The 25849-nt window shown below is 43.5% G+C and overlaps 1 protein-coding gene across 1 annotated transcript in view; it reads left to right on the top strand.

Annotated features, from left to right (window-relative positions):
- Positions 1 to 25849, top strand: part of LOC139423017 (glutamate receptor 3-like) — a 113452-nt gene that overhangs the window by 72243 nt on the left and 15360 nt on the right. Inside the window, exons 5-12 of the mRNA XM_071174577.1 lie at positions 13197 to 13246; positions 13555 to 13732; positions 14283 to 14450; positions 14594 to 14698; positions 15954 to 16061; positions 17936 to 18142; positions 22734 to 23107; positions 24612 to 24810. Coding sequence (XP_071030678.1) covers positions 13197 to 13246; positions 13555 to 13732; positions 14283 to 14450; positions 14594 to 14698; positions 15954 to 16061; positions 17936 to 18142; positions 22734 to 23107; positions 24612 to 24810 — 1389 coding nt within the window. The remainder of the gene's footprint in view (positions 1 to 13196; positions 13247 to 13554; positions 13733 to 14282; positions 14451 to 14593; positions 14699 to 15953; positions 16062 to 17935; positions 18143 to 22733; positions 23108 to 24611; positions 24811 to 25849) is intronic.

Raw genomic sequence — 25849 nt, 5'->3', positions numbered from 1 at the left:
TTCTTATAACGCTTCAAATGGTCGCATGTTTTCATACCCACTTCTCGTGGATGTTTCAACATGTTTGATCATTCATCCAACTGTTTTGGAGATGCTGATTTATGTGTGATTACTGTCACTGGAGGTTGTTCTGGTTGGCTAAAGACATCGTTCATCACCGCTGTCAGAATCTGTTGACTCAAAGCCAGGCAATGCTGACCAGATGCTTAAAAACCGATCATCCTTGCGCAACTCAGCCTGAGGGTAGATTGAGGGAACAAAGGGTCCACAGGTGGGGGTCAAGTCTGCCACCCTTGCCTCCTGTAATTGTTGAATTTCACCTTTGAAGGTTTTTATCTGTTCACCAAGAGTTTTCAAACTATCTTTATCTCTCTGCAATGTCCTATCACAGTCATCAAGACAGAATTTCTCATCCCCCTTCCTTACTTCGGCTAATACTGTGTATGTCCATCTTGTTTTTATCAATGAGTTAGACATTCTCTGTATTTTCCCCAAACTTTTTGTATATCAGACAGATTCAATATTCCATCTTTGTCAACAATGACAGAATACTTTTTATTATCTCTTGCCTACACTTCTCTACTTTGAAATGGTTCTTCATATCACTAGACAGTGAATTTAAAATATTTTTCATGCTCACATCTGGAGGAGCTGTTCTGCCCTTCTCCAGAGTGGTTTTCTCACTTAACAATGGCATTATATTAACTTCAAAAGCTGTATAATATATACCTCTATGTTTATATATTTATTTAACCCCAAATTATGTGTGTGTGTGTGTGTGTGTGTGTGTGTGTGTGTGTGTGTGTGTGTGTGTGTGTGTGTGTGTGTGTGTGTGTGTGTGTGTGTGTGTGTGTGTGTGTGTGTGTGTGTGTGTATAAACTCTTTTGAGGACTCAAACCTCTATTATCTTCTAGAACACAAATTGTTTCTGTTGTTTCCCTTTTAATAGAGGACTTGAACCCCTATAATAGAGATTTAACAAATCTGTAACAGAGGACTCAACCCACTAACCGAGCAAACAAAGGACTAAACTCTGTAGTAGAACAAAGGACTTGAACCCTTATACCTCACAGATACGTATAACTCATTGCATGCACACATTTTTACCTGATTTGGTTCTTTTAAAATTATATTTGTCTAGACTCACCCAGCAATTATGCCAACAATCAGGAGATTAAGAGTTGACTCCCGAAGTGGGTTGCACTCAGCCTTCTCTCTTTCTTCTGGATCAACACACAGTTGATTACTTTTTTCTTGTTGTTTTTCAGCTCAATTCATTCTGGTCACGGCATCAAATGTTGGCGGTTGATGTTACTCTTCAATAACACAAACCCCAAAGCAAATCAGGGGGGAAAATAGGCTTATTCAAAGAGAACAAATCATGTGGGGGGGGGGGGGGGGGGTAGATGTCCATGCTCCCCATGCTCCCCCATGTCCATGCTCCCCTGTCTTCAGTGATTCTCTGTTTCAACATTCCTTCCGTCTTGTGCCAATATCACTACTTGATTACAATAGTTTCTTTTTTGTTGTTGTCAGAGATTATCAGTTGGATAGGCTCTCGCAAGATTTTGCATATCTTACCTATCATATGAAGATCCGTTCCTGACTCAAATAGGATTCCCTCAAGATTGCTCTGATGCCCAAAAGATTTCAAATCAAAATGTTGTTTCATTTGAAAATATGGACATTGGTCAATCCAAAAGAGCTTGTTCATTCTGAAATAGAAACACATGTATTTCCTATTACCAAGCCTTTTGCGTTTTCTATGCCTTCAGTTTATCTGTGAATTCTGAGGGTTGTGTTTTTAGGGAGTGATATTAGTTCTAGTAGAATACATTTCATTTTATTCCATATTGTTATAGTGTTCTTAACTATGCAGTTGCTCATGTTCTTAGCTCTATCCTTTGAAAGTAGACATGTGAAAAAGGTTCTGGGAATGAGCGTGCACATATTCAATATGTTCCCATTGTTTCTCTTTAGTGTCCCTAGTGAAAGCTTGGGTAGCGAATTGATGGAAGGTTAAAACCACCCTCAGACTTAGGAAGATATAAAACACAACTTTTTATTCTATGAGTTTTCAAGTCTGTTATGACCGAGAATCATTTTTTAAAGAATGTCTTCGGTGGGGTAATTGTTATTGCCGAGAATAATATAAAAAGTTTGGGAGCCTTGCCACTCTGAAGACGTTTATTCTACTTGTAAGGTTTATGGGAAGATTGTTCCATTTAATTAGATCTGCTTTCGTCTTGTTAAGTGATGTGAGGAAGTGATCTTTATATGTTTGTTGTTACTTATTACACATCCTAAGGGTTTGATATTTTTGTGGTCCACTTGAAGGATTGCTGTAGCTCATGTTATGAACTGGATCATAGCCCGTAACAAAGAGGGAGACAACGCGGAGATAAAGAAATAACAAACATATTTATTAAATCAAGTAAACTATATACAATTGACAATGGTGTGTGTATTCACTAGTGTAGTGAGTGGATGTTTGCAAAGATGGTGATAATGAGAGGTGCCAAAACAAGTGCACACAAAGAAGACCCAAAATGCTAGAATAAAAAACAACAGTGTGTCTGCATGGAGAGAGTCTCTTCAATGTATGGGGGAAAGGTGTATTCATTTCGCTGACGACCCGCTCGGCTCCGCCCACCGACATCCTATTAAGGAAAACAAGAGCAAAGAGAAAGAATTGGGCAGACTGAGTGGGAGGGTTGTCTCACTCATAAGTTATTCATTTTATTTTTATATTGCCATTATTTCGTTTTTTTCCACATTCATATTATATCCTGAGATTTTAGAGTATTCTGAAAATATTTTTAGCAAGGGGGACATTAAGTATTTTATATTGGTCAGGTATAACAGGAGATCATCTGCAAATATTTTTTTTTATATCAGAGTATGTGAGCGGAGCGAGGAGCGGAGCATGCCCAATTTGACTGGAGCGTGGAGCGAGTTTCCTAGAGGCTGGAGCATCGGCCTTCTCGCTTGCTCCAATTTCGTTCCAGTAGCGCTCACTTCATGAGCTTAGGGCAGGCCCAGCCCAGCATGCATTTGTAGTCTACTTGTGTGCTGTTATAGCCCCTTGCTTTAGCTACTGTCATGGAGTTCCTAAATATTTTCATAAAGAAACTGATAAACCACACAGGCGCTAAATCAAGGTGAGGACCAAGAGCAAGAGAGGGAGTGTGGTGATGTAGTGCCCACAACTAAAGAATCATTGTGGAATCTGAAAAGACACGTATCCCGAAAGTATGTCGGTGTGCTTACTATGTACACATGCTATTAAACGTTCTGTTAATTTTTGTTCTGTTATCTATACAATAGGCCATAATTGATTTTGGCCCAAAGGCCGTAATTGATTTTGGCCCAATAGGCCATAATTAATTTTGGCCCAATAGGCCATAATTGATTTTGGCCCAATAGGCCTGGCATATTCCCACGTTCAAGAAGCTTTCCATTTTGATTGGGTTAATTTGCCTAAAAACCAGAGGTGCCTCCCCATAGAAAAATAAAAAACGACTTTGGAGCTCTACCCAGCCTGGGAAGAGTGGCCAAAAGGGTGTTTAGGATCCCCAGTGGCTCCGCAAGTATGGAGAGGATATTATACACTGCTGGCCTGTTCTCCAGACACCATTGCATGACCCTGAAGCCACACACTGGGCAAACTAGTGCTTCTAAAAATGTATTCTAAAAATGTATTCAAAGGCACTAATAAGTCATTTTTCATTTAATTTGTATTTCATTCTCAGTAAATCACAGCCTATATGCACAATGTATAGACTATAATGATTTAAGATGACACCATTCTGTATACTTCTGGCCTTTCTTTGGACACTGTGTTAACAACCCTCCAGACAAGCTTCAATGCCATATAACTCTCCTTCTGTGGCCTCCAATTGCTCTTAAATACAAGTAAAACTAAATGCATGCTCTTCAACCGATCACTGCCTGCACCTGCCCGCTCGTCCAACATCACTACTCTGGATGGTTCTGACTTAGATATGTGGACAACTACAAATAACTAGGTGCCTGGTTAGACTGTAAACTCTCCTTCCAGACTCACATCAAACATTTCCAGCCCAAGCACCACTCCATGAGCGATGAGAGCAATTTCCAATTGCTCAATTCCGCTCACATGCTCTGGTTTATATTCATGTTTACCAATACTGATATGGTCCTGTCTAATTATTTCTGTAAGTGGTTCAATTGCCAGTGCAAACAGGAGGGGGGAGAGAGGACATCCCTGTCTTGTGCCCCTTTCTAAAGCAATTTCCTCATCAGCAATTTCATAATTTAGGACATTTATATAATATTCTTTATAACATTTATTATTTCAGCTGGAAAGTTGAAAACTTCCAAAGTTTTGAATAGAAAAGCCATTCAAGACGGTCAAAAACCTTTTCGGCATCAACGGCCATTATTGATAAATGTAAATCTTGTTTTTTAGCGTATTGTATTAAACTGAAATATGTTATGGTATTTGTTCGTAAATGGAGTTTTAATAAACCCTGGGTGATTGATACAGTGCCTTGCGAAAGTATTCGGCCCCCTTGAACTTTGCGACCTTTTGCCACATTTTAGGCTTCAAACATAAAGATATAAAACTGTTTTTTTTGTGAAGAATCAACAACAAGTGGGACACAATCATGAAGTGGAACGACATTTATTGGATTTTTCAAACTTTTTTAACAAATCAAAAACTGACAAATTGGGCGTGCAAAATTATTCAGCCCCCTTAAGTTAATACTTTGTAGCGCCACCTTTTGCTGCGATTACAGCTGTAAGTCGCTTGGGGTATGTCTCTATCAGTTTTGCACATCGAGAGACTGACATTTTTTCCCATTCCTCCTTGCAAAACAGCTCGAGCTCAGTGAGGTTGGATGGAGAGCATTTGTGAACAGCAGTTTTCAGTTCTTTCCACAGATTCTCGATTGGATTCAGGTCTGGACTTTGACTTGGCCATTCTAACACCTGGATATGTTTATTTTTGAACCATTCCACTGTAGATTTTGCTTTATGTTTTGGATCATTGTCTTGTTGGAAGACAAATCTCCGTCCCAGTCTCAGGTCTTTTGCAGACTCCATCAGGTTTTCTTCCAGAATGGTCCTGTATTTGGCTCCATCCATCTTCCCATCAATTTTAACCATCTTCCCTGTCCCTGCTGAAGAAAAGCAGGCCCAAACCATGATGCTGCCACCACCATGTTTGACAGTGGGGATGGTGTGTTCAGCTGTGTTGCTTTTACGCCAAACATAACGTTTTGCATTGTTGCCAAAAAGTTCAATTTTGGTTTCATCTGACCAGAGCACCTTCTTCCACATGTTTGGTGTGTCTCCCAGGTGACTTGTGGCAAACTTTAAACAACACTTTTTATGGATATCTTTAAGAAATGGCTTTCTTCTTGCCACTCTTCCATAAAGGCCAGATTTGTGCAATATACGACTGATTGTTGTCCTATGGACAGAGTCTCCCACCTCAGCTGTAGATCTCTGCAGTTCATCCAGAGTGATCATGGGCCTCTTGGCTGCATCTCTGATCAGTCTTCTCCTTGTATGAGCTGAAAGTTTAGAGGGACGGCCAGGTCTTGGTAGATTTGCAGTGGTCTGATACTCCTTCCATTTCAATATTATCGCTTGCACAGTGCTCCTTGGGATGTTTAAAGCTTGGGAAATCTTTTTGTATCCAAATCCGGCTTTAAACTTCTTCACAACAGTATCTCGGACCTGCCTGGTGTGTTCCTTGTTCTTCATGATGCTCTCTGCACTTTTGACGGACCTCTGAGACTATCACAGTGCAGGTGCATTTATACGGAGACTTGATTACACACAGGTGGATTGTATTTAGTCATTTAGGTCAACATTTGATCATTCAAAGATCCTCACTGAACTTCTGGAGAGAGTTTGCACTGAAAGTAAAGGGGCTGAATAATTTTGCACGCCCAATTTTTCAGTTTTTGATTTGTTAAAAAAGTTTGAAATATCCAATAAATGTCGTTCCACTTCATGATTGTGTCCCACTTGTTGTTGATTCTTCACAAAAAAATACAGTTTTATATCTTTATGTTTGAAGCCTGAAATGTGGCAAAAGGTCGCAAAGTTCAAGGGGGCCGAATACTTTCGCAAGGCACTGTATGTATCAAGTCTGGTAAGAGTTTTGCCATTCTATTGCTTATGAGCTTTTTTAAAATGTTATTGTCACAAATTATTACACTTATTGGTCTGTAATCAGCAGGGGACTTTCCTTGTTTTAATATAACTAAAATAACTGTTTGATACACTAGGAGGAACTGAATTGAGTGATGTGTGCTGTCATTTGTATAAATAGGGGAGCTGCTTTGTCCCAAAATGTTAAATATAATTATTTGGGAAAGCCATCCATTACTGGTGCTTTTCTCTGTGTGAATGTTATAACAATGTCTAATATTTATTTTTGGGTGACATTGGTTTTTAGTGATTATGTATTTAGTGACACCTGTCTACAACCTCAAACAGTCACACTCCAAACTCCGCTATGGCCAAGACCAAAGAGCTGTCAAAGGACACCAGAAACAAAATTGTAGACCTGCACCAGGCTGGGAAGACTGAATCTGCAATAGGTAAGCAGCTTGGTTTGAAGAAATCAACTGTGGGATCAATTATTAGGAAATGGAAGACATACAAGACCACTGATAATCTCCCTCGGTCTGGGGCTCTACGCAAGATCTCACCCCGTGGGGTCAAAATGATCACAAGAACGGTGAGCAAAAATCCCAGAACCACACGGGGGGACCTAGTGAATGACCTGCAGAGAGCTGGGACACACTACGCCGCCAGGGACTCAAATCCTGCAGTGCCAGACGTGACCCCTGCTTAAGCCAGTACATGTCCAGGCCCGTCTGAAGTTTGCTAGAGAGCATTTGGATGATCCAGAAGAAGATTGGGAGAATGTCATATGGTCAGATGAAACCAAAATATAACTTTTTGGTAAAAACTCAACTCGTCGTGTTTGGAGGACAAAGAATGCTGAGTTGCATCCAAAGAACACCATACCTACTGTGAAGCATGGGGGTGGAAACATCATGCTTTGGGGCTGTTTTTCTGCAAAGGGACCAGGACGACTGATCCGTGTAAAGGAAAGAATGAATGGGGCCATGTATCGTGAGATTTTGAGTGAAAACCTCCTTCCATCAGCAAGGGCATTGAATATGAAACGTGGCTGGGTCTTTCAGCATGACAATGATCCCAAACACACCGCCCGGGCAACGAAGGAGTGGCTTCGTAAGAAGCATTTCAATGTCCTGGAGTGGCCTAGCCAGTCTCCAGATCTCAACCCCATAGAAAATCTTTGGAGGGAGTTGAAAGTCTGTGTTGCCCAGCAACAGCCCCAAAACATCACTGCTCTAGAGGAGATCTGCATGCAGGAATGGGCCAAAATACCAGCAACAGTGTGTGAAAACCTTGTGAAGACTTCTGTCAAATGTATTGAGTATTGAGATAAACTTTTGTTATTGACCAAATACTTATTTTCCACCATAGTTTGCAAATAAATTCATTAAAAATCCTACAATGTGATTTTCTGGATTTTCTTTCTCATTTTGTCTGTCATAGTTGAAGTGTACCTATGATGAAAATTGCAGGCCTCTCTCATCTTTTTAAGTGGGAGAACTTGCACAATTGGTGGCTGACTAAATACTTTTTTGCCTCACTGTACCTCCTTTAGACTATTTGGCAGAATGCCCGGAATATGTTCTATAAGTTAAGAAAGGAGACGGTGCCAGACCCATGCCGGAAGCAACCTTATGAACTATGCCTATGTAACGTGTCTGTAACCAGTATATAATGGAACTAAACGGGACTACCCCGTTAGAGCTCCTGACAGACGTTCACTATGGTGCATCATGTTTGTTGGAACCTCTCCAGTGTGCTGACAATAAACAATGATTCATTTAAGATTGACTTTGAGTGTCCCTGTGTCCATCTGTAATTTCCACAATAATTTGGCATCACAAATAGGATCAGTGAAGGTCTGCGAGGGAGACACCGGTGCCGCATTCCCTAGTGGGAAAGCATTAGGGAATTTCCCATCTGACAAAAGACGACCTGGACACGCCCAGACCAGACTTTTACTGAGAGCTGCCCGGGGGCAAGATACCTGATTCGTGATCCTCTGAGAGTCATGTCTTCTGAATTTCAGTAAGTCAATTTAAATGAATCTGTGATTTGTTTAATATTGACTTTGCAATAGTGAAGTTTACACTCACCAACCTTAATAGAGAGAGAGAGCGAGAGAGAGAGAGAGAGAGAGAGATGCCGCAGTGGCATCTTACCTATCTTATATCAGCTAGCTTGCGCTCAGATTGGTGTGGTGGAAATATTTGATGTGTGTCCTTAAAAACATGTTCCAAAGTGCTAATTTCATGCAGTGCTGATAGGGATATTTAAGACCAACCAAAAGTTGGTTTTAGCAGTAACGCAGTTGGTTATGGCATGAATTTTGTCAGCGGAAATGCAGCCTATCCAGCCGTGATGCACACTGCGCCAGTATGCGCATGGAACAAGAGTAGCCTAATGTGCATTTGGTGCCTGTATACTTCGCATTTAGAAACACAGAATTAAAAAAATAACTGTTTCATTTGATTAAAAACCAAGCATAGCCTCCCCTCCTCTCAATAAAGGCTTTTTTTGTCTGCCCAATACAATCTGCAGTTTGTCGATTCCACTTTGACATTTCAGACTTGATTTTTTTTTTGCAACCCCTTCAAAAATGTAAATTAATTATAATCCACATAATAATTCAGGTTTCCTGTTGCTGCAGGATAATTTTCCTGCTGTAGCAAACTGACTCAAATGAAGACCCTACATCTGTATGGTCACACTGTCCATGGTGTGGGAGTGGCTCCCTCTGGTTAGCTTGTCGTTACACAAAGCCTAAGATTAATTCTAAATGGATTAGATGCATCACACATTGACCACATGTTGCTGGCTCGTATGTGAGGCTGATTTGTGAAGAAGACACTAACTATGAGCAGTCCATGATAGCACTCAGGCTATCTATTCCATTCAATGTTCAATAAAATTGAGGAGTACATCAATGCAGTTGATACTGGAGCTCCCCTCTCACTCTCTCCCAGTGTATAGTTGGATAGGGTGTAGACTCTTTAACAGTTCTCCTTTATTGCTATGCCTTTGAAGAGTTTTTCCACCCACAAAGTGGATAATGGTGAGCTGTCCATCCTGTCTAAGGACATGGAACCATATAAATAGAATAGAATGACATTCTATTTGGCTGGAACACAATGGCCTGACCCACCTAGTCTCTGACCGAAAGAGAACAACAGAGACTGGTTCAGATCAGGAAGCGAACTGATGTGACTGAGGAATGAGAATGACCTCACTAAGTCCCCATCCATCTGTTTTAGGTGCAGGCTGGAAATATTATCATCCCAGGGGAACCAGGAAACTGGAGCGCTAGGATCCTAAAAATATTTATTATGCACACATCACATGCTTTATTTTTATCTTAGTCCACTTTTCTGGTCTAGAGAACAAGACATACACTGAGTATACAAAACATTAAGAACACCTGCTCTTTCCATGACATAGACTGACCAGGTGAAAGCTATGGTCCCTTATTGATGTCACTTGTTAAATCTACTTCAATCCATGTAGATGAAGGGGAGGAGACAGCCTTAAGACAATTGAGACATGGATTGTTTACGTGTGCCATTCAGAGGGTGAATGGGCAAGACAACATGTTCAAGTGCCTTTGAACGGGGTATGGTAGTAGGTGCTAGGCACACTGGTTTGTGTCAAGAACTTGTTACATGCTTTTGTTTGCCCATTTATATTTCGAGGTTGTACTCTAGCACGTTAGCACGTGGGGCACACTAATTGGTGTCACCTCGTTAGTCAGAATGTGTTACACCTGTGCTGGTTTATCATCTCGTTAGCGGGAAGGTGTTTCACATGTGCTGGCCCAAGTGATATTTAAGAGTGGTTGGCCCAGTTCTCTTGAGAGATGTGTGGGGTTAACACCTTTAGTTGGCACTCCCTATTTGATTTCTAGAAAAACAATCCTGTATCTGTTCTTCTCAATTTTCATTTTGCTCCACTTTTTGATTTGCCTCCTGTCTTTAAGTTTGGTGTGGGTTCTTCTTTATTTTATATTGGCCTTCATGGGCCAATGTAGTGGGCACTCATGGTGGGTGTCTTTTAGGAACGTAATAAACTTTAACGCTGCAGGATTTTTCAAGCTCAAAACTTTCCAATGTGTATTAAGAATGGTCCACCATCCAAAGGACATCCAGCCAACTTGTACCTGTGGAACGCTTCAAACACCTTGTAGAGTCCATGCCCCGACGAATTGAGGCTGTTCTGAGGGCAAAGGGGGGGGGGGGATACTGCATACTGTCTTCATATACAACAATGATGTCCCCTAGATTGAAACTGGCCTCCTTTGAATGGTAATGTGTATGAGTCACTGAAATACCTCAACTCCCCCTACTTGCATGAGTGCGTGCGCGTGGGCACACACACACATACACACCCTGGGACGGATTAGCTTAGGACTCTTAAGTACTCAAATTGGATTTGCGTAGTCATACGTCTCTGCAACAGAGAACCAACACACAGCGGACCACAGAGATGTTTCAGCGCTTTCTGCATTTCAGATCACAGCGCAATATTAAGTTACTCATTAATTACGATGAATTAAACAGACTTCAATATTTGAGCCAAAAATACAATTTCAAGTGGCAAATTTTTAGAGGCCCTCATATAAGCGAATAGCCTATGTTTTACGGCAGGATGCAGTGGTCCTGTTCCGTTCGTTCCGTGACTCGTCAGAGGAGAGAATTAGCCGCTGGCTCCAGGCGCTGCAGCTTCATTAAGTGCTTGCTGTGTTGTCACACTTTGTCCGCCGTGGCTCCTTCCCTCTCACATGAATCCCAGATGAAGGGCTTTTTGTTCCCTCTTCTTTTTTAATTGAACTTTTTGATTATGCATGCTTTCTGCCTGGGAGGGATGGGATGACGAGGGGCTGAGGAACAGGGTGGTTTAACATGTGTGATCAGCAGTTTTGGGGAATCTACTCTGAAAAGAGAGTTTACCAAGCTACCATGTACTTAACACTGGAAGAAGTTAAGCTAGACTAAAGCTACCCTTAAGAAAAATATACGTAGTTTCATTAAATATAAATGTCTTATGATGTATATTATCTTGTTTGATATTGTAAATGTAATTTAATTAAAGTAATTTAACAGTTACTTTGAAAAAGCAATTCACTACATTCAAGCTACTGAAAAAGTTTAATATGTACATCTGAAATGTCAATGACTGAAATGCAAAACAGTTAACTTTGGGGTCACATGTTAACACAATGTAATTTTGCCTAAAACGTAGTGTGTTAGTAGTTAGCTACACCGCTACATGGCAAAAAAGTAATGAACTACCTAGATTTTAATTTAGTTCAACTACATGCAGTTCACTACTCTCCTTCACTGGAGACAGAGTCCCACTGTCAAGGAGTCTGTCTGTATCACTCTGTGTCTTCTGAAATGACAGTGAAATGGGCAATGAACGTCATTACAGGTGTTATTACCAGTAGTATGGCCCTATCCCACACACTGGGACCTTCTAGTTCCGTAACTATCCTTCCTCTGAGAAATGGGAAGTTTGGGGTCCCAGGCAGGCAGGATCTGAGGGGGTTACTGGTGGAGGTGGAAAATGTCAAACATAATGAAATCGTTGAGCACACCTTCCCAGGGTAATAGGATTTAGAGTGGAAAGTGCCATGAGGATGGGGAGGATAGGGAGAGGGACTGAGCTGTAACCTTGGAGGATTGAGAATGTTCTCTCTCCAGAGACAATTAGGAGCTATTAAAGGGACTAAGCAGATGATGGTTGAAAGGTAGAAGTGTGAAGGAAAGGACTGACTGGATGCTGTCTGAATGAAAGTCACAATGTGCAGATGGATGCCTTTACAGATGGAGACTTGTGGGTAATTTATGAAGATGCCCTAAACTGTGATAAAACAGTCCTATTCCTACGCTGTTTCTATTGTTTCCTTGGTTACATCTAACAATACAGCCCTCAGTGACATTGCGGGAGGTGGAGGAGATATGAGAATTGATTAAGCGATGCAACACAACATATTGCATGTCCTTGATTCCTTGCTTTGATACTCTTACAATAATTACGATCCATATTGGAGGTTATTCAGGTAAAATGAAAATGAAACATACCACACATTTACCACATGTTTGTTGTTGGAATTCATAGGCATTCTCTCAACTACAATGTGTGAAACTGTCCTACATAACACTGGATGTTGCAGTGGCTGACACATAGAGAGCATCCTTGTCAAAACTGTGGGGGAGGAAGTCTAAAAAGACAGTGAAAATAGAGAGAAAAAAGCCTCTCTCTCCACCCCCTCAGTATGGCACTGTATGTATCTCCATGATGAAACCACATTTCTGTTCTGCCTTGTTCTGTTCTGCCAGGCAGTAAGAATGAGAGCTATGGTAACTTACAGTATCTCTGAGTAACCTTGATGCGTTAACTAAGCCTGGACTGTTCATTAGAGTAAACAAAACAGCTAGCGTTGATTGTCCATGCCTGCCTGCCCACTCTCACTAGGAGAGAACAGTTTTGGTCCTAATTACGTCTCTATAACCCTGTGGCAGATTGAGCTACAGCAGAAAATGACGGAGAGCACTTTTTGTTTCAGCAGGCAGCTGCGTTATGAAAGGGTAATTTTTCTGCGGGCCTTGAATCCTGACCTTATTTTCCATACTGACGCTAATACAAAAGGAACACAAAGTCCCGCACACACACACGCACACACACACAAACACACACTCAGACACTGTTAGAGAAACACTCATATACACATCAGACATTATCTAAGGAACATTATTTAAGAAATTCAATTATTCTGTTTGTTTTTGAACTGAAAGATGACAGTTGAATCTGTGCGGTTTCTGCTGCTCAACAAAAGTCACTGATGGGGATGGTGGAGGTGCACTATATTTGCTCATTAGTGCAAAGAGACTGGAAACCCACAACCTTGATCAAGTGGATCTATGCTACTTCTGAGAACTGATAGAGGCTTTCAGGTTCTATTGTGTCTTCTTAGAACAGAAGACCGATAGAGTATGTGATGCGATGCCCTTTGATGCCTTGTCTAATTGTGAGGTTTTTCCCCCCTCTTGCAGGTGGTGACCCTGGGGAAGAACAGCAGAGGCTACCACTACATCCTGGCTAACCTGGTGAGTAGAGTAGGACAACACAACAATCCTTATCTCTTTCAGGGGCTCTCTCAAACATGTATTATAAAATGGGATGTGCAATCACTTTAGTTTTCTAAATTTGAACAAACTGTACTTTTATGAACAAATACGAACATACATTATCAGCACAAACTAGAAAGTTGTATGTTATTCAGAAAACAATACATCAGAAAACGCTTTCCTTTTTTTTTTAACTTTAAAGGCATTACAGGTGAAGCTCTCAGTACAGATGAACCCAGTTGTTGGGGACAGATTGTTTGATGCCTGCATGTTGTTGGGTACCTCTGGTTTCACTGCAGGGCTTCGCTAACATGACCCTGGACAAAGTGTTTGCTGGAGGAGCCAACATAACAGGCTTCCAGATCATCAACCCAGAGAACCCAATAGTCACACAGTTCATCCAGCGCTGGGAACGCCTAGACGAGAGGGAGTTTCCTGAGGCTAAGGGCACACCGCTGAAGGTACAGTACCACACAGCTGTCAATGTTGTGTGGATGTTTTATTTACAGTACGAAACTTCCATCTCCTGCCCATATCTGCTTCTCTACCTTTCTCTCTGACTATCTGTTCAGTTATCTGCGTCTCGCTAATAGTATCAAAGACAGAGCATTTTCACTCACAAAAGGAAGGCTTTTGTCAAATTTAACCAGATAAACTGTCAGTGAGGCAATAGTAAAATCATACTGCTTGTTTACTGCTTGTCACTCAGAAAAGAGGCAAAAATTGGTTTTCTGTTTGAAAGTAGCTACAACAGTATGAACTAGCTTTGGCATATCAGGCAACAACAGACTGCACATCACCAATTACTCTTGAATAAAATAAACCTTGAGGCAGAGTGGCAGTGGGCTGTTCAGCTACTGCTGTACCGACTTTATCATTGATACTCATTTTCACAATTTATTCCCTTTTCACATTGTGCTTTGTATCTAAATGTGCTCCTTACACAAACCAGTGAGTACCCTTCGAACTGCTCTCCTAGTGTCATGATCTGGTGTGGTGGTTGTGTTTCAGTACACGTCGGCACTGACCCATGATGCCGTGCTGGTCCTGGCAGAGGCCTTCCGGTACCTGCGGAGGCAGAGGGTGGACGTGTCCCGGAGGGGGAGCGCTGGGGACTGCCTAGCCAACCCGGCCGTACCCTGGAGCCAAGGCATTGACATAGAGAGAGCCCTCAAAATGGTTGGTAGGAGGGGTCTTCACAGGTGCCCAGGTGTACCCCTGTTACCATGTCTTTAAAATATGGTAGTATATTTTGACTAAATCTGAATTGAGCTGTTGTGTGAAGGTTATTACGGTTCCTTGTGTCGTGGTGTGCATGGCAGGTCCAGGTACAAGGTATGACAGGGAATATCCAGTTTGACTCGTTCGGTCGGAGATCCAACTACAGCATCGATGTGTATGAAATGAAAATAGGGGGGCCCAAGAAGGTAAGTAGAAAGCAGCACAGTGGCTCAACATGCAGATTACAAAACAATTTCTCACATTGTTTGAGTTCAGAGGGTCATTAACTGAGTAATGGGGAAAAGGTTGCAGGATGTCAGACCAGTTCACTTCTTTTTTTTCCCTTTATTCATAACTGAGATTACATGTGAAGATAGTTCAGTTGTTTGGACTTTAAATATGAATATTCAAGTAATTACACATTCAATATTTACGTAATTACACATTAACATGACTCCATAACACAAGTGTGCTTGTAAATGCATTGCACCATACGTGCCCAACAGTAATCATTGAACAGCTCTGAGCAGGGTCCAGGGCAGAGCTTAAAGATTTATTGGAGTGCTTACAGTAGGACAGCTTTCACCTGTAGCGGATTATGTACTGTGGGCTGACCTCTCCCTGCGTGCTTCCTTTGTGCTCAGTCATAACTGGGGCAGGGGGTAGGAGAGGGGACGCATCAAGTCTGTCAGGAGTAGTGTTATATTAGCCAGTAACCCCTCTAGTTACCACACATACTAGCCTATACAACATGCTGAGCTATAGAACAGTAGAAGAGGAGAGAAGTAGAATTAAAAAGAACAGAAAAGAAATGTACAGAATACAACCGGACAGAAAAGACGAGAACAACAGACAGAACGAAACAGAACAGAACAACAGAACAGAACAAAACAGAACAGAACAAAACAGAACAGAACAAATAACATGTAACTGCTGACGTTTTCTTAAATCTCAGCAGTTATTGAAAAGGTTCACAGACGTCAGATATCTATTTTTAGTAGCAGCATAGATATAGTATGCTTAATGTTTGTACATTAAGAGAAGCCCCTCACTCTGTAAATGGCAACTGAAATTGCTTATTGCTGAATAAGACTCATTATTTTTTGCTGGTATTAGTATTGCCAAGCTAGATGCGAGGAGCATTTCATGGGCAGTAATTCATGGTTATGTAAAAGATCTGTGACAGTGCAGCTGTAGTAAGGGTGCTGAGAGGGAGATTAGCTGAAAGTTGAATGCTCTTTTCCCCCACTGGATTTGTAGCAGAGGTTAAAGTGTCATCTCCAAGCACAGCACCAGTACAGGGCTTTTTATCTCGCGCATCACTAGACAACCCCAACCCCCATTCAGGCCAAGACTCTCATCAGACATGTTCGCCTGCCAATTGCACTTGGAGGCTTTACTCACAAATGTCTTTTAAATGGCTGTTTCTTGTAATAACTATGATGTTTCTGTCACTTTCAGACCGGGTACTGGAATGAATTCGAAAAATATGTATTTATTGTGGATGCGCAGGTCACCAACGAGTCCTCTTCTGTGGAAAACCGAACGATTGTGGTCACTACTATTATGGTACACTTTCCAAGCAGATTTTAAATGTTCCACCTCTAAACAATTCTGCCACTCAAGGTCAAGGTGTCCATTGTTACATTCTGTCCTGGGAGGGTAGAACTATTTTCTTTTGAGTTGCTTTCCATCCACTCACTACATGTTGAAACAGTCGATTCACAAAGAGTGTTTCAACTGTATCCGTGTGGGTGTTAAAGCATTTTGATTTTCCATATTACGGTGGCCTGTTGTAGCAGTGACATCACAATAACGGCTTTGGTAATGATAACTAGCTAGAGCCTATAGACGTAATCTAATACACATTCAGTGCATACGTAAGTAAAAACCTGTTTCTTACTCATTAAGTAAATGGTCAATGATGACAGGGATAGAGACAACAAAACAACCTTTAATGTCAATTGTTTCTCACTGGGGACACAAAATAACTGCCATTTGATGGAGGACATAAAAAACCTCAAGGCTTTAAAGCTTTGGTTTGTTTATCCCCTTGTTCAAATCTATTTTGGATCGTCCACTACAAGTTCTGTACTGAAGTATAACCTCTGTGGCTTCTTCCACTATCCAGCGATATTAGGGGTCAAAGGTCAGGGATAGCAAGAGATGAAGCATTCCCCAGCTCAAGCAGAGAGATAAAAATACATCAGCTGGATGTATATATGGTTAGTTAGAAGATCTTGGTCATTTTTAAATGTAAAATAAGGTAAGCCTTATCTTACATTTAAAACGATGGCCTTCTTTCTGACTCTGCCTATTATGTGTTCATCTTAGGCAAATTCAGAATACGAAAGTCAGACATTCTCATCTAGATGTAAGCATGTCATGCTCATACTCATAATTAGTTAGGATACTTCTGATAGACACAGGGAAATGGTACGACCATTGTAATGTTATGATAGCAATAGTGTTACACCACTCATCTAATGATCATGTATTTGTCTATTCACATTGTAAATTGACCATATCTCATTATGCATCAGAATTAGCTATATTTGACTTTATTGTTTCAGGAACCCATTTCTTCTAGCATAGAGGTGAAAAGATACCTTCAGCACAGAAAGAAAGAAATTGACCATTGTTTTACCCACTGGCATCTCTTCTACACCTGACACGGATTGGGATGTGATTTAAGATCAATCACTGTGATTTTTTGTGATTTTTGAGCCAAGCCAAAAAGAAAACCAACCACATCTCAGAGTTTAAAGAGCCAAGTATTTGTATGAACACCTCCCAGTGTATTCTGTATGAAAGATAAGCTCAGAGTTGGTTTGATGACTTGAATGATGCAGCCTCCCTGCACATTCATCGATGTGTTTGATGATGTTGCAATAAAAACGAGCATTACTGTAATCCCTTGCCAATCACTACCATTTACATGATGAACTGGAAAGTATCACAAACCCCTGTTCAACCTGCCCCTGTCCTACCAAACCGATGCAAAGCTAATGCACCCTCCACCCGGCCCCCACCTCCTTAGAGTTGTGTCTGGGTTTAACATGAAGGAATCTGGCTGAGTGACCCACCCCCTTTCCCCTTCATGCCTGTCTGTCAGAGGCCTTACTGTCCCTACTGGTTACCCGGGCCGGGCCCTGCATCTAGCCCGCTGCTATGGAGGCTGGCTGCATTTGGCTGTGGATCGGGTCAGCACCCCAACATCCTCATGTGACCAACTCTGTGTGTCGCTTCTTGTCCATGCTGTTCTGTTATTATTTCCTGTTTGTGTGCTCTGTGTCTGTGTATGTCTGTGTGTGTAATCCAAGCATGTGTGCATGCAACAATCACGGTGTGGGTTTAAGAGGACTGGCCTCAAGAGGAAAGGCCTCTGTGAATGGAATGTGTGCATGTTCAACTATAAACTCAACATTATGTTTAATTAACAGGAATCTCCTTATGTGATGTACAAGCGAAACTACTTGTCACTGGATGGGAATGACAGATATGAAGGCTACTGTGTCGATTTAGCGGCTGAAATTGCAAAACATGTGGGGATAAGATACAAACTGTCAGTAGTTGCGGACGGGAAGTATGGTGCAAGGGATCCAGAGACCAAGACGTGGAACGGGATGGTGGGTGAGCTGGTATATGGGGTAAGTGACAGTCTCGACGTACTGAAGCACTGTCACCAACACAGGGACGGGGGCTTGGCCAGCTCTGGCTTGAGGTATGTGGCCCAGATCTGGTTAACACACCTAAACCAGATCTTCGGCATGAAAAGGCCAGACCTTGCCCAGCAGGGTGAATGTGGTCCACATTCATTCAAAAGTGGCCCAGCAACTATGGGTATTTGTTACGGTCACATATCACAAGCCAGAACTGGCTCATAAGCAAAGTGTGCCTGCCCTCGCCCTGGTCGCATCTCCCACATTCGGACCAGATCTGGCCTTTTACTGTTGCGGTGGCAGCACTGATCCATATGTGCCACCCAGCAACCAGATCTGGCCCGCAATCCTCTACTGACTGGGTGTGTGATTTTCTCCATATGTATCTCCATAAATCAGATCTTAATTGAAAGATTGATTACTTTATGTTATGAACCACTCACTACATGTGTAAGTATGAGCTCATTTTCTTCTTTCATAAAACACCAACTGTGAACTGGTTCATGTTTCATTAAGGGACAGATGACAGCCAGACTATAAAGTGAAAATGAAAAACATCTGTTTGTCAGTTTGAATGCAAGCAGTGATACTCTGAACGCATTTGAATTGAACACGAAATAGCATATTGTCACGCCCTGACCATAGTTTACTTTGTATTTTCTATGTTTTGGTTGGTCAGGGTGTGATCTGAGTGGGCATTCTATGTTACATGTCTAGTTTGTCCAGTTCTATGTTCGGCCTGATATGGTTCTCAATCAGAGGCAGGTGTTCGTCATTGTCTCTGATTGGGAACCATATTTAGGTAGCCTGGGTTTCACTGTGTGTTTGTGGGTGATTGTTCCTGTCTATGTGTTTTTCACCAGATAGGCTGTTTTAGGTTTTCGTTACGTTCATCACGTTCTTTATTTTGTAGTGTTTGCATTGATTCGTGTTTTACGTTTGTTCATTAAAACATGGATCGCAATCTACACGCTGCATTTTGGTCCGACTCTCCTTCACATACAGAAAACCGTTACAGAATCACCCACCACCAACGGACCAAGCAGCGTGTCAACAGGCAGCAACAGCAGCGTAAAGAGGAATGGACATGGGAGGACGTTTTGGATGGCAAGGGCTGTTACACTTGGGAGGAGATACTGGCTGGAAGAGATCGCCTCCCATGGGAACAGGTGGAGGCACTTAGGAGAGCTGAGGCAGCCGGAGAGAGGAGCCGGCGATATGAGGGAACACGGCTGGCAAGGAAGCCCGAGAGGCAGCCCCAAAAATTTCTTGGGGGGGGGCTAACAGGGAGTATGGCTACGCCAGGTAGGAGACCTGCGCAAACTCCCTGTGCTTACCGGGGGGCTAGAGAGACCGGACAGGCACCGTGTTATGCAGTGGTGCGCACGGTGTCTCCAGTGCGGGTGCATAGCCCGGTGCGGTATATTCCAGCTCCGCGTGTCTGCCGGGCTAGATTGAGCGTCGAGCCTAATGCCATGAAGCCGGCTCTACGCAGCTGGTCCCCAGTGCGTCTCCTTGGGCCGGCTTACATGGCACCAGCCTTGCGCTCGGTGTCTCCGGTTCGCCTGCATAGTCCAGTGCGGGCTATTCCACCTCGCCGCACTGGCAGGGCGACCGTGAGCATTCAACCAGGTAAGGTTGGGCAGGCTCGGTGCTCAAGAGCTCCAGTGCGCCTGCACGGTCCGGTTTTTCCAGTACCACCTCCACACCCCAGCCCTCCGGTAGCAGCTCCCCGCACCAGGCTTCCTGTGCGTGTCCTTGGCCCAGTACCACCAGTGCCAGCACCACGCATCAAGCCTACAGTGCGCCTCGCCTGTCCAGCGCTGTCGGAGCCCTCCTCCTCTCCAGCGCTGTCGGAGTCTCCCGCCTGTTTAGCGCTGTCAGAGCTTTCCGCCTCTACAGCGCTGCCGGAGTCTCCCGCCTGTTCAGAACTGCCAGTTAGCATAGAGCTGCCAGTTAGCATAGAGCTGCCAGTTAGCAAGGAGCTGCCAGTTAGCAAGGAGCTGCCAGTCTGCAAGGAGCTGCCAGTCTGCAAGGAGCTGCCAGTCTGCATAGAGCTGCCAGTCTGCATGGAGCTGCCAGTCTGCAAGGAGCCGCCAGAGTTGCCTGTCTGCAGGATGCCGCCAGAGCTGCCAGTCTGCAAGGAGCCGCCAGAGCTGCCAGTCTGCAAGGAGCCGCCAGAGCTGCCAGTTAGCATGGAGCAGCCAGGGCCGCCAGTCAGCATGGAGCAGCCAGGGCCGCCAGTCAGCATGGAGCAGCCAGGGCCGCCAGTCAGCATGGAGCAGCCAGGGCCGCCAGTCAGCATGGAGCAGCCAGTCAGCATGGAGCAGCCAGTCAGCATGGAGCAGCCAGAGCAGCCAGTCAGCATGGAGCAGCCAGAGCTGCCAGTCAGCATGGAGCAGCCAGTCAGCATGGAGCAGCCAGAGCTGCCAGTCAGCATGGAGCAGCCAGTCAGCATGGAGCAGCCAGAGCTACCAGTCATCATGGAGCAGCCAGTCAGCATGGAGCAGCCAGAGCTGCCAGTCGTCCAGACTCTTCCAGATCTGCCAGTCGTCCAGACTCTTCCAGATCTGCCAGTCGTCCAGACTCTTCCAGATCTGCCAGTCGTCCAGACTCTTCCAGATCTGCCAGTCGTCCAGACTCTTCCAGATCTGCCAGTCGACCAGACTCTTCCAGATCTGCCAGTCGACCAGACTCTTCCAGATCTGCCAGTCGTCCAGACTCTTCCAGATCTGCCAGTCGACCAGACTCTTCCAGATCTGCCAGTCGACCAGATTCTCCCAGATCTGCCAGTCGACCAGATTCTCCCAGATCTGCCAGTCGACCAGATTCTCCCAGATCCGCCAGTCGACCAGATTCTCCCAGATCCGCCAGTCGACCAGATTCTCCCAGATCCGCCAGTCGACCAGATTCTCCCAGATCTGCTAGTCGACCAGGATCTGCTGAAACCGCCAGCCAGCCAGGTTCTGGTAGTTTCTACTACCTGCCTGGGCTTCCTCTCAGTGCTGAGCTTCTTCTCAGTGCTGAGCTTCCTCTCAGTGCTGAGCTACCCATCTGTCCCGAGTTACCTCTGTCCCGAGCTGTCCCTCTGTCCCATGTTATCATTGTGGTGGGTAACCTATTTAGGGACGTTTAGGAGGGGGATTAAAACTGTCATGGAGTGGGGTCCACGTCCAGCGCCAGAGCCGCCACCGCGGACAGATGCCCACCCAGACCCTCCCCTATAGGTTCAGGTTTTGCGGCCGGAGTCCGCACCTTGGGGGGGGGGTACTGTCACGCCCTGACCATAGTTTACTTTGTATTTTCTATGTTTTGGTTGGTCAGGGTGTGATCTGAGTGGGCATTCTATGTTACATGTCTAGTTTGTCCAGTTCTATGTTCGGCCTGATATGGTTCTCAATCAGAGGCAGGTGTTCGTCATTGTCTCTGATTGGGAACCATATTTAGGTAGCCTGGGTTTCACTGTGTGTTTGTGGGTGATTGTTCCTGTCTATGTGTTTTTCACCAGATAGGCTGTTTTAGGTTTTCGTTACGTTCATCACGTTCTTTATTTTGTAGTGTTTGCATTGATTCGTGTTTTACGTTTGTTCATTAAAACATGGATCGCAATCTACACGCTGCATTTTGGTCCGACTCTCCTTCACATACAGAAAACCGTTACACATATTCCTTTTGTAATGAACATTTTACCAACCATTCTGTAAAATGACACCCCAAACTCTTCAGAGAGCTGCAAGAGAGAGAGATGATCTCCTGCTATAATTGACAGGCTTTGTACATGCCCTGAGACACCTCTCTGCATCAACAGTAAATCCGCCGAACCATTAATTAGCCATTCACATGCAAATGAGCCAGTGATATATTGAGACAAGGAGTGGCTTGGAGCTGTGTTTTTCACAGGGTCCCTGCCTAAACCTCACTAAGATGATCCCAGCCCTCGCATGGCATTTACATATTTATAAGTCAAGGCCGGGTCCGGTTGTAACTCTGGGACCTGAAAAGCTATCGATGGGAACATTTTTTTACCTAGCTGAGCTATTCGCTAATAAGGCTAGGAGGCTTTAAAGACAATCTGATAAAGGAGTTGAATTTCCTAGGCTGATTCAAATATCATGGGCTGTTTGCATAAGCTCTTCAACCTCCTGTTTCCATACCTTCTACTTCATAGATGGATCTGACGGAGTAATGCACTCTTTTGGATTAAGGCAGAGACATTAGCCACTACTAATGCTAACTGAGATTGGTCCATTTTAAGCTGGCAGGTCTCACTTTCTTCTTAAACGTATCTGACATTTAATGCATTCATTTTTCTAATCCATTTCATTTTTCCGTGCTCCATCTCTACTCATTGGTTTCAGCAATACATTATAGATATACTATAGTCATAATGAGATATTGAAAATTGCCTGATGACCAGTTTATTTGATCAAGAAACAGTAAAATCTCATCATTTCTTTAGATGGGCATTCTATTTTAAATTGTTATAAGTCGGGCTTTGATCACAAGGCAGTTTGATGTGATGTGTCTGTGCTCTGTTTTGAACCTCTAACTCCTCCTGTTCCTGTTCCCATGTTTCCAGAGAGCTGATATAGCAGTGGCTCCTCTAACTATAACATTGGTACGAGAGGAAGTGATAGACTTCTCTAAGCCTTTTATGAGCCTGGGGATCTCCATTATGATAAAGAAGCCTCAAAAGTCAAAGCCGGGCGTGTTCTCCTTCCTGGACCCGCTGGCCTATGAGATCTGGATGTGCATAGTGTTTGCCTATATCGGCGTGAGCGTGGTGCTCTTCCTGGTCAGCCGCTTCAGCCCATATGAGTGGCATCTGGATGAGAACGACGAGGCCAAAGACCCCCAGAGCCCTCCAGACCCACCTAACGACTTTGGGATTTTTAATAGCCTGTGGTTCTCCCTGGGCGCCTTCATGCAGCAAGGATGCGATATCTCGCCAAGGTTGGTTACTGTACTCCATGTTCCATCACCTCAAACTCAGCCATCCTATCATCTACATACTGTACCATCTCTCTGCATTTTATGGTCATAATCACTACAACTCCCATCATGTCATGGTGCATATATGTTATTTTTTGGTTGTGTCTTGGTTGTTTTCCTCTCCACCCCATTCACCTCCACTTCACCTTTCCCTCATGCTCTTTAAACACACCACCACCATTCCTCACTCTCCCACTCTTTCTCTCCTGGCTGCATGCTAACAGTTATGCATTGCATCCACAAAATAACTTATGTCCAGCATCCCGGGGACTGTAAAATGCACAGGGTCATTACATCCGTAGTTTACCCTATTCCCCATGACTCTTGGAGGGCTACCGTGTTTTTGCTGCGTGTCCCATTTTACGGTCATCAGCCTGGTGCATATAATGTATTTTTATCAATTTTCACTCTGATGAAGCACCTTAATGGCATTAAATTCGGCCTCTACCTCATGACTAATATCATGCATTTTCATATAGACAAAAAGTTACGCCCTCTTCCCCCTCTTTTCATTCATTCAGTCCATCTCTTCACTCATCATCACTGTTGTGCCGGTGTGTCCCTCATTCCTTCTCGGGGGACTGTCATTGTTCAAGCCATCCCTCCTCATCTTGTCTGGGATGTTGGGCCATTGTAGTGCATCTGAATGAAGATCAATGAGAGAGTGTTCCAGGACATGTCTATCAGAGCTAAGCATCAGTCTCACCTGAATAGTGATGGCTACAGCGCTATAGGGTAATGGTCCACTGAGATCAACATTTAAACATGCATCGTTCGGATTCATTCCTCAGTAATTGTTCCCTTACTGTCTCTATGATAAGATTATTTATTTTTTTGAGCATTGCTCATGAAAAGGAAGGGGTTTGCGTGCTGAAAACTGAGTGATGGCTTCTCATGTGCAGTGAAGAAAGTCAACTCTAAATAAAAGACAAGCCATTTAATCATTGTAACATAATACCAGAAAAGAACACAAAACATTCTATGGCAATTTAGGATGTCAGGTACTATTTGAAAAGCCCATAGAATGCCAAAGAGTCAATGCCACTGATTTGATGAATTTGATGAAAATGATTTAGTAAATGTCCCTCTCCCTCCTGGAGGATCCGTTTTCGTGATATACTACAGTAAGCCTAAGGTTAGTAGATACCGTACCAGTGGGGATCGTCAGCCTCATTGAAGCTGATGCACGCTAATCTCTGCTTGCTGTGTTTGTGTGTGCTATCATTCAGCCACAACACAACCCTCCACGCAAGCATCATAGCGCAACAAGGCTGGGACACCATAAATCCAAGATCAATGCTCTGAGGCTGTGCATTTATGTCAATACATGGTGTGTGATACCCAGACTCTACACAGGAAGCAGTGGACTCCAAAAGCATGGCGATCTCCATCCCGCTGTCAGTGTGTAGGATGAGCACCCTGCTCTCATGTCCCTCTGTCCTCCTCCTCCTCCCCTCTCTCTCAGGTCTCTGTCGGGCAGAATCGTGGGGGGGGTGTGGTGGTTCTTCACCCTCATCATCATCTCCTCCTACACAGCCAACCTGGCTGCCTTCCTCACAGTGGAGAGGATGGTGTCTCCCATAGAGAGTGCTGAGGACCTGGCCAAGCAGACAGAGATTGCCTACGGGACCCTAGACTCAGGCTCCACCAAGGAGTTTTTTAGGGTGAGTGACTAAACTAACTGGGGGTTTATTCACCAGACACAACTTTAGTCTCTTTACAGACATTTAGAAAACAACAAAAAAGCAGACAAGACATCAAAGCAAGGAGCACAGGGGAATGGTATAGATATTTAGTTTTGCTTGATACCCGACAGAAAATATGGAAGTAGTTAGCTATGATAATAAATATTGAAGAAAGTCAAGCTACTATACACGAAACAAGTGGCTATCAGAGTCTATGCTACTGTGTGGTGACAGAAGACAATTTTGCGTGGTTTCTCTCTCAATTTGTGGTGTTTATAAAACAAAGCATTAAAAATTGAACACACTGAATATTTTAAAAAGTATATTTATAGCCTGGTGTTTAGAGTTAGTGAATCAGTGCAGTGAAACACAACTACCTGTGCAAGCCACTGGATGTAATGCAAGTGTACTTCTCTTTCATGATTTGTTTGGCAGGCTGGCTGACGGCCTGGTGATTCGTCCCAGGTCTTTCTGGGAAGATAATTGATAGGTGTTCAGGGACTTCATAATGAGTGACCCACTTCCTGTCCCTCCGCCTTCAAACTTCAAATGTCACGACCGAGGAGCCATTCTGGGGGACTTTTAATTAAAATAGAGGCTCCAGATACATTTTTAAATATGTTCTTCAGGAAAGATGTGCTGCTTAATTAGAGTCATATAGCCACCAGGCAAACGGAAATCTGCTCTGATGACACATTGGCAGGTCATCCCTCAAATGGCTCACCTTTACTTTCCATGCATTCCCTCACTTCTCTCAGGATTTACCGTACCGGCACCCTAGTACATCACATGCTTCCCCAACTCCTCCCTCACTTATGACACAGCCCCTTTGTTGTCAAAGAGTCAGAAGAAGAATATTCAGACACGTCAAATAGATTTTAAGTGCTTGCATTTTTAGCTCCATTTCCACCTCATGTATCTTAGGCACAGCAGCATGTATGTGATACATGGAGAGAAATGAACTTAGCTCAGGCATCTCATTTTCAAAACCAGCCATGTGTATGTTATCAGCCTGGTC

Source organism: Oncorhynchus clarkii, chromosome 12 (genome assembly GCF_045791955.1).
Source record: "Oncorhynchus clarkii lewisi isolate Uvic-CL-2024 chromosome 12, UVic_Ocla_1.0, whole genome shotgun sequence".
In the NCBI taxonomy this organism is placed as follows: Eukaryota; Metazoa; Chordata; class Actinopteri; order Salmoniformes; family Salmonidae; genus Oncorhynchus; species Oncorhynchus clarkii.
The sequence above is the reverse complement of the archived record's forward strand: the minus strand, read 5'-3'. Positions and strand labels throughout refer to the sequence as shown.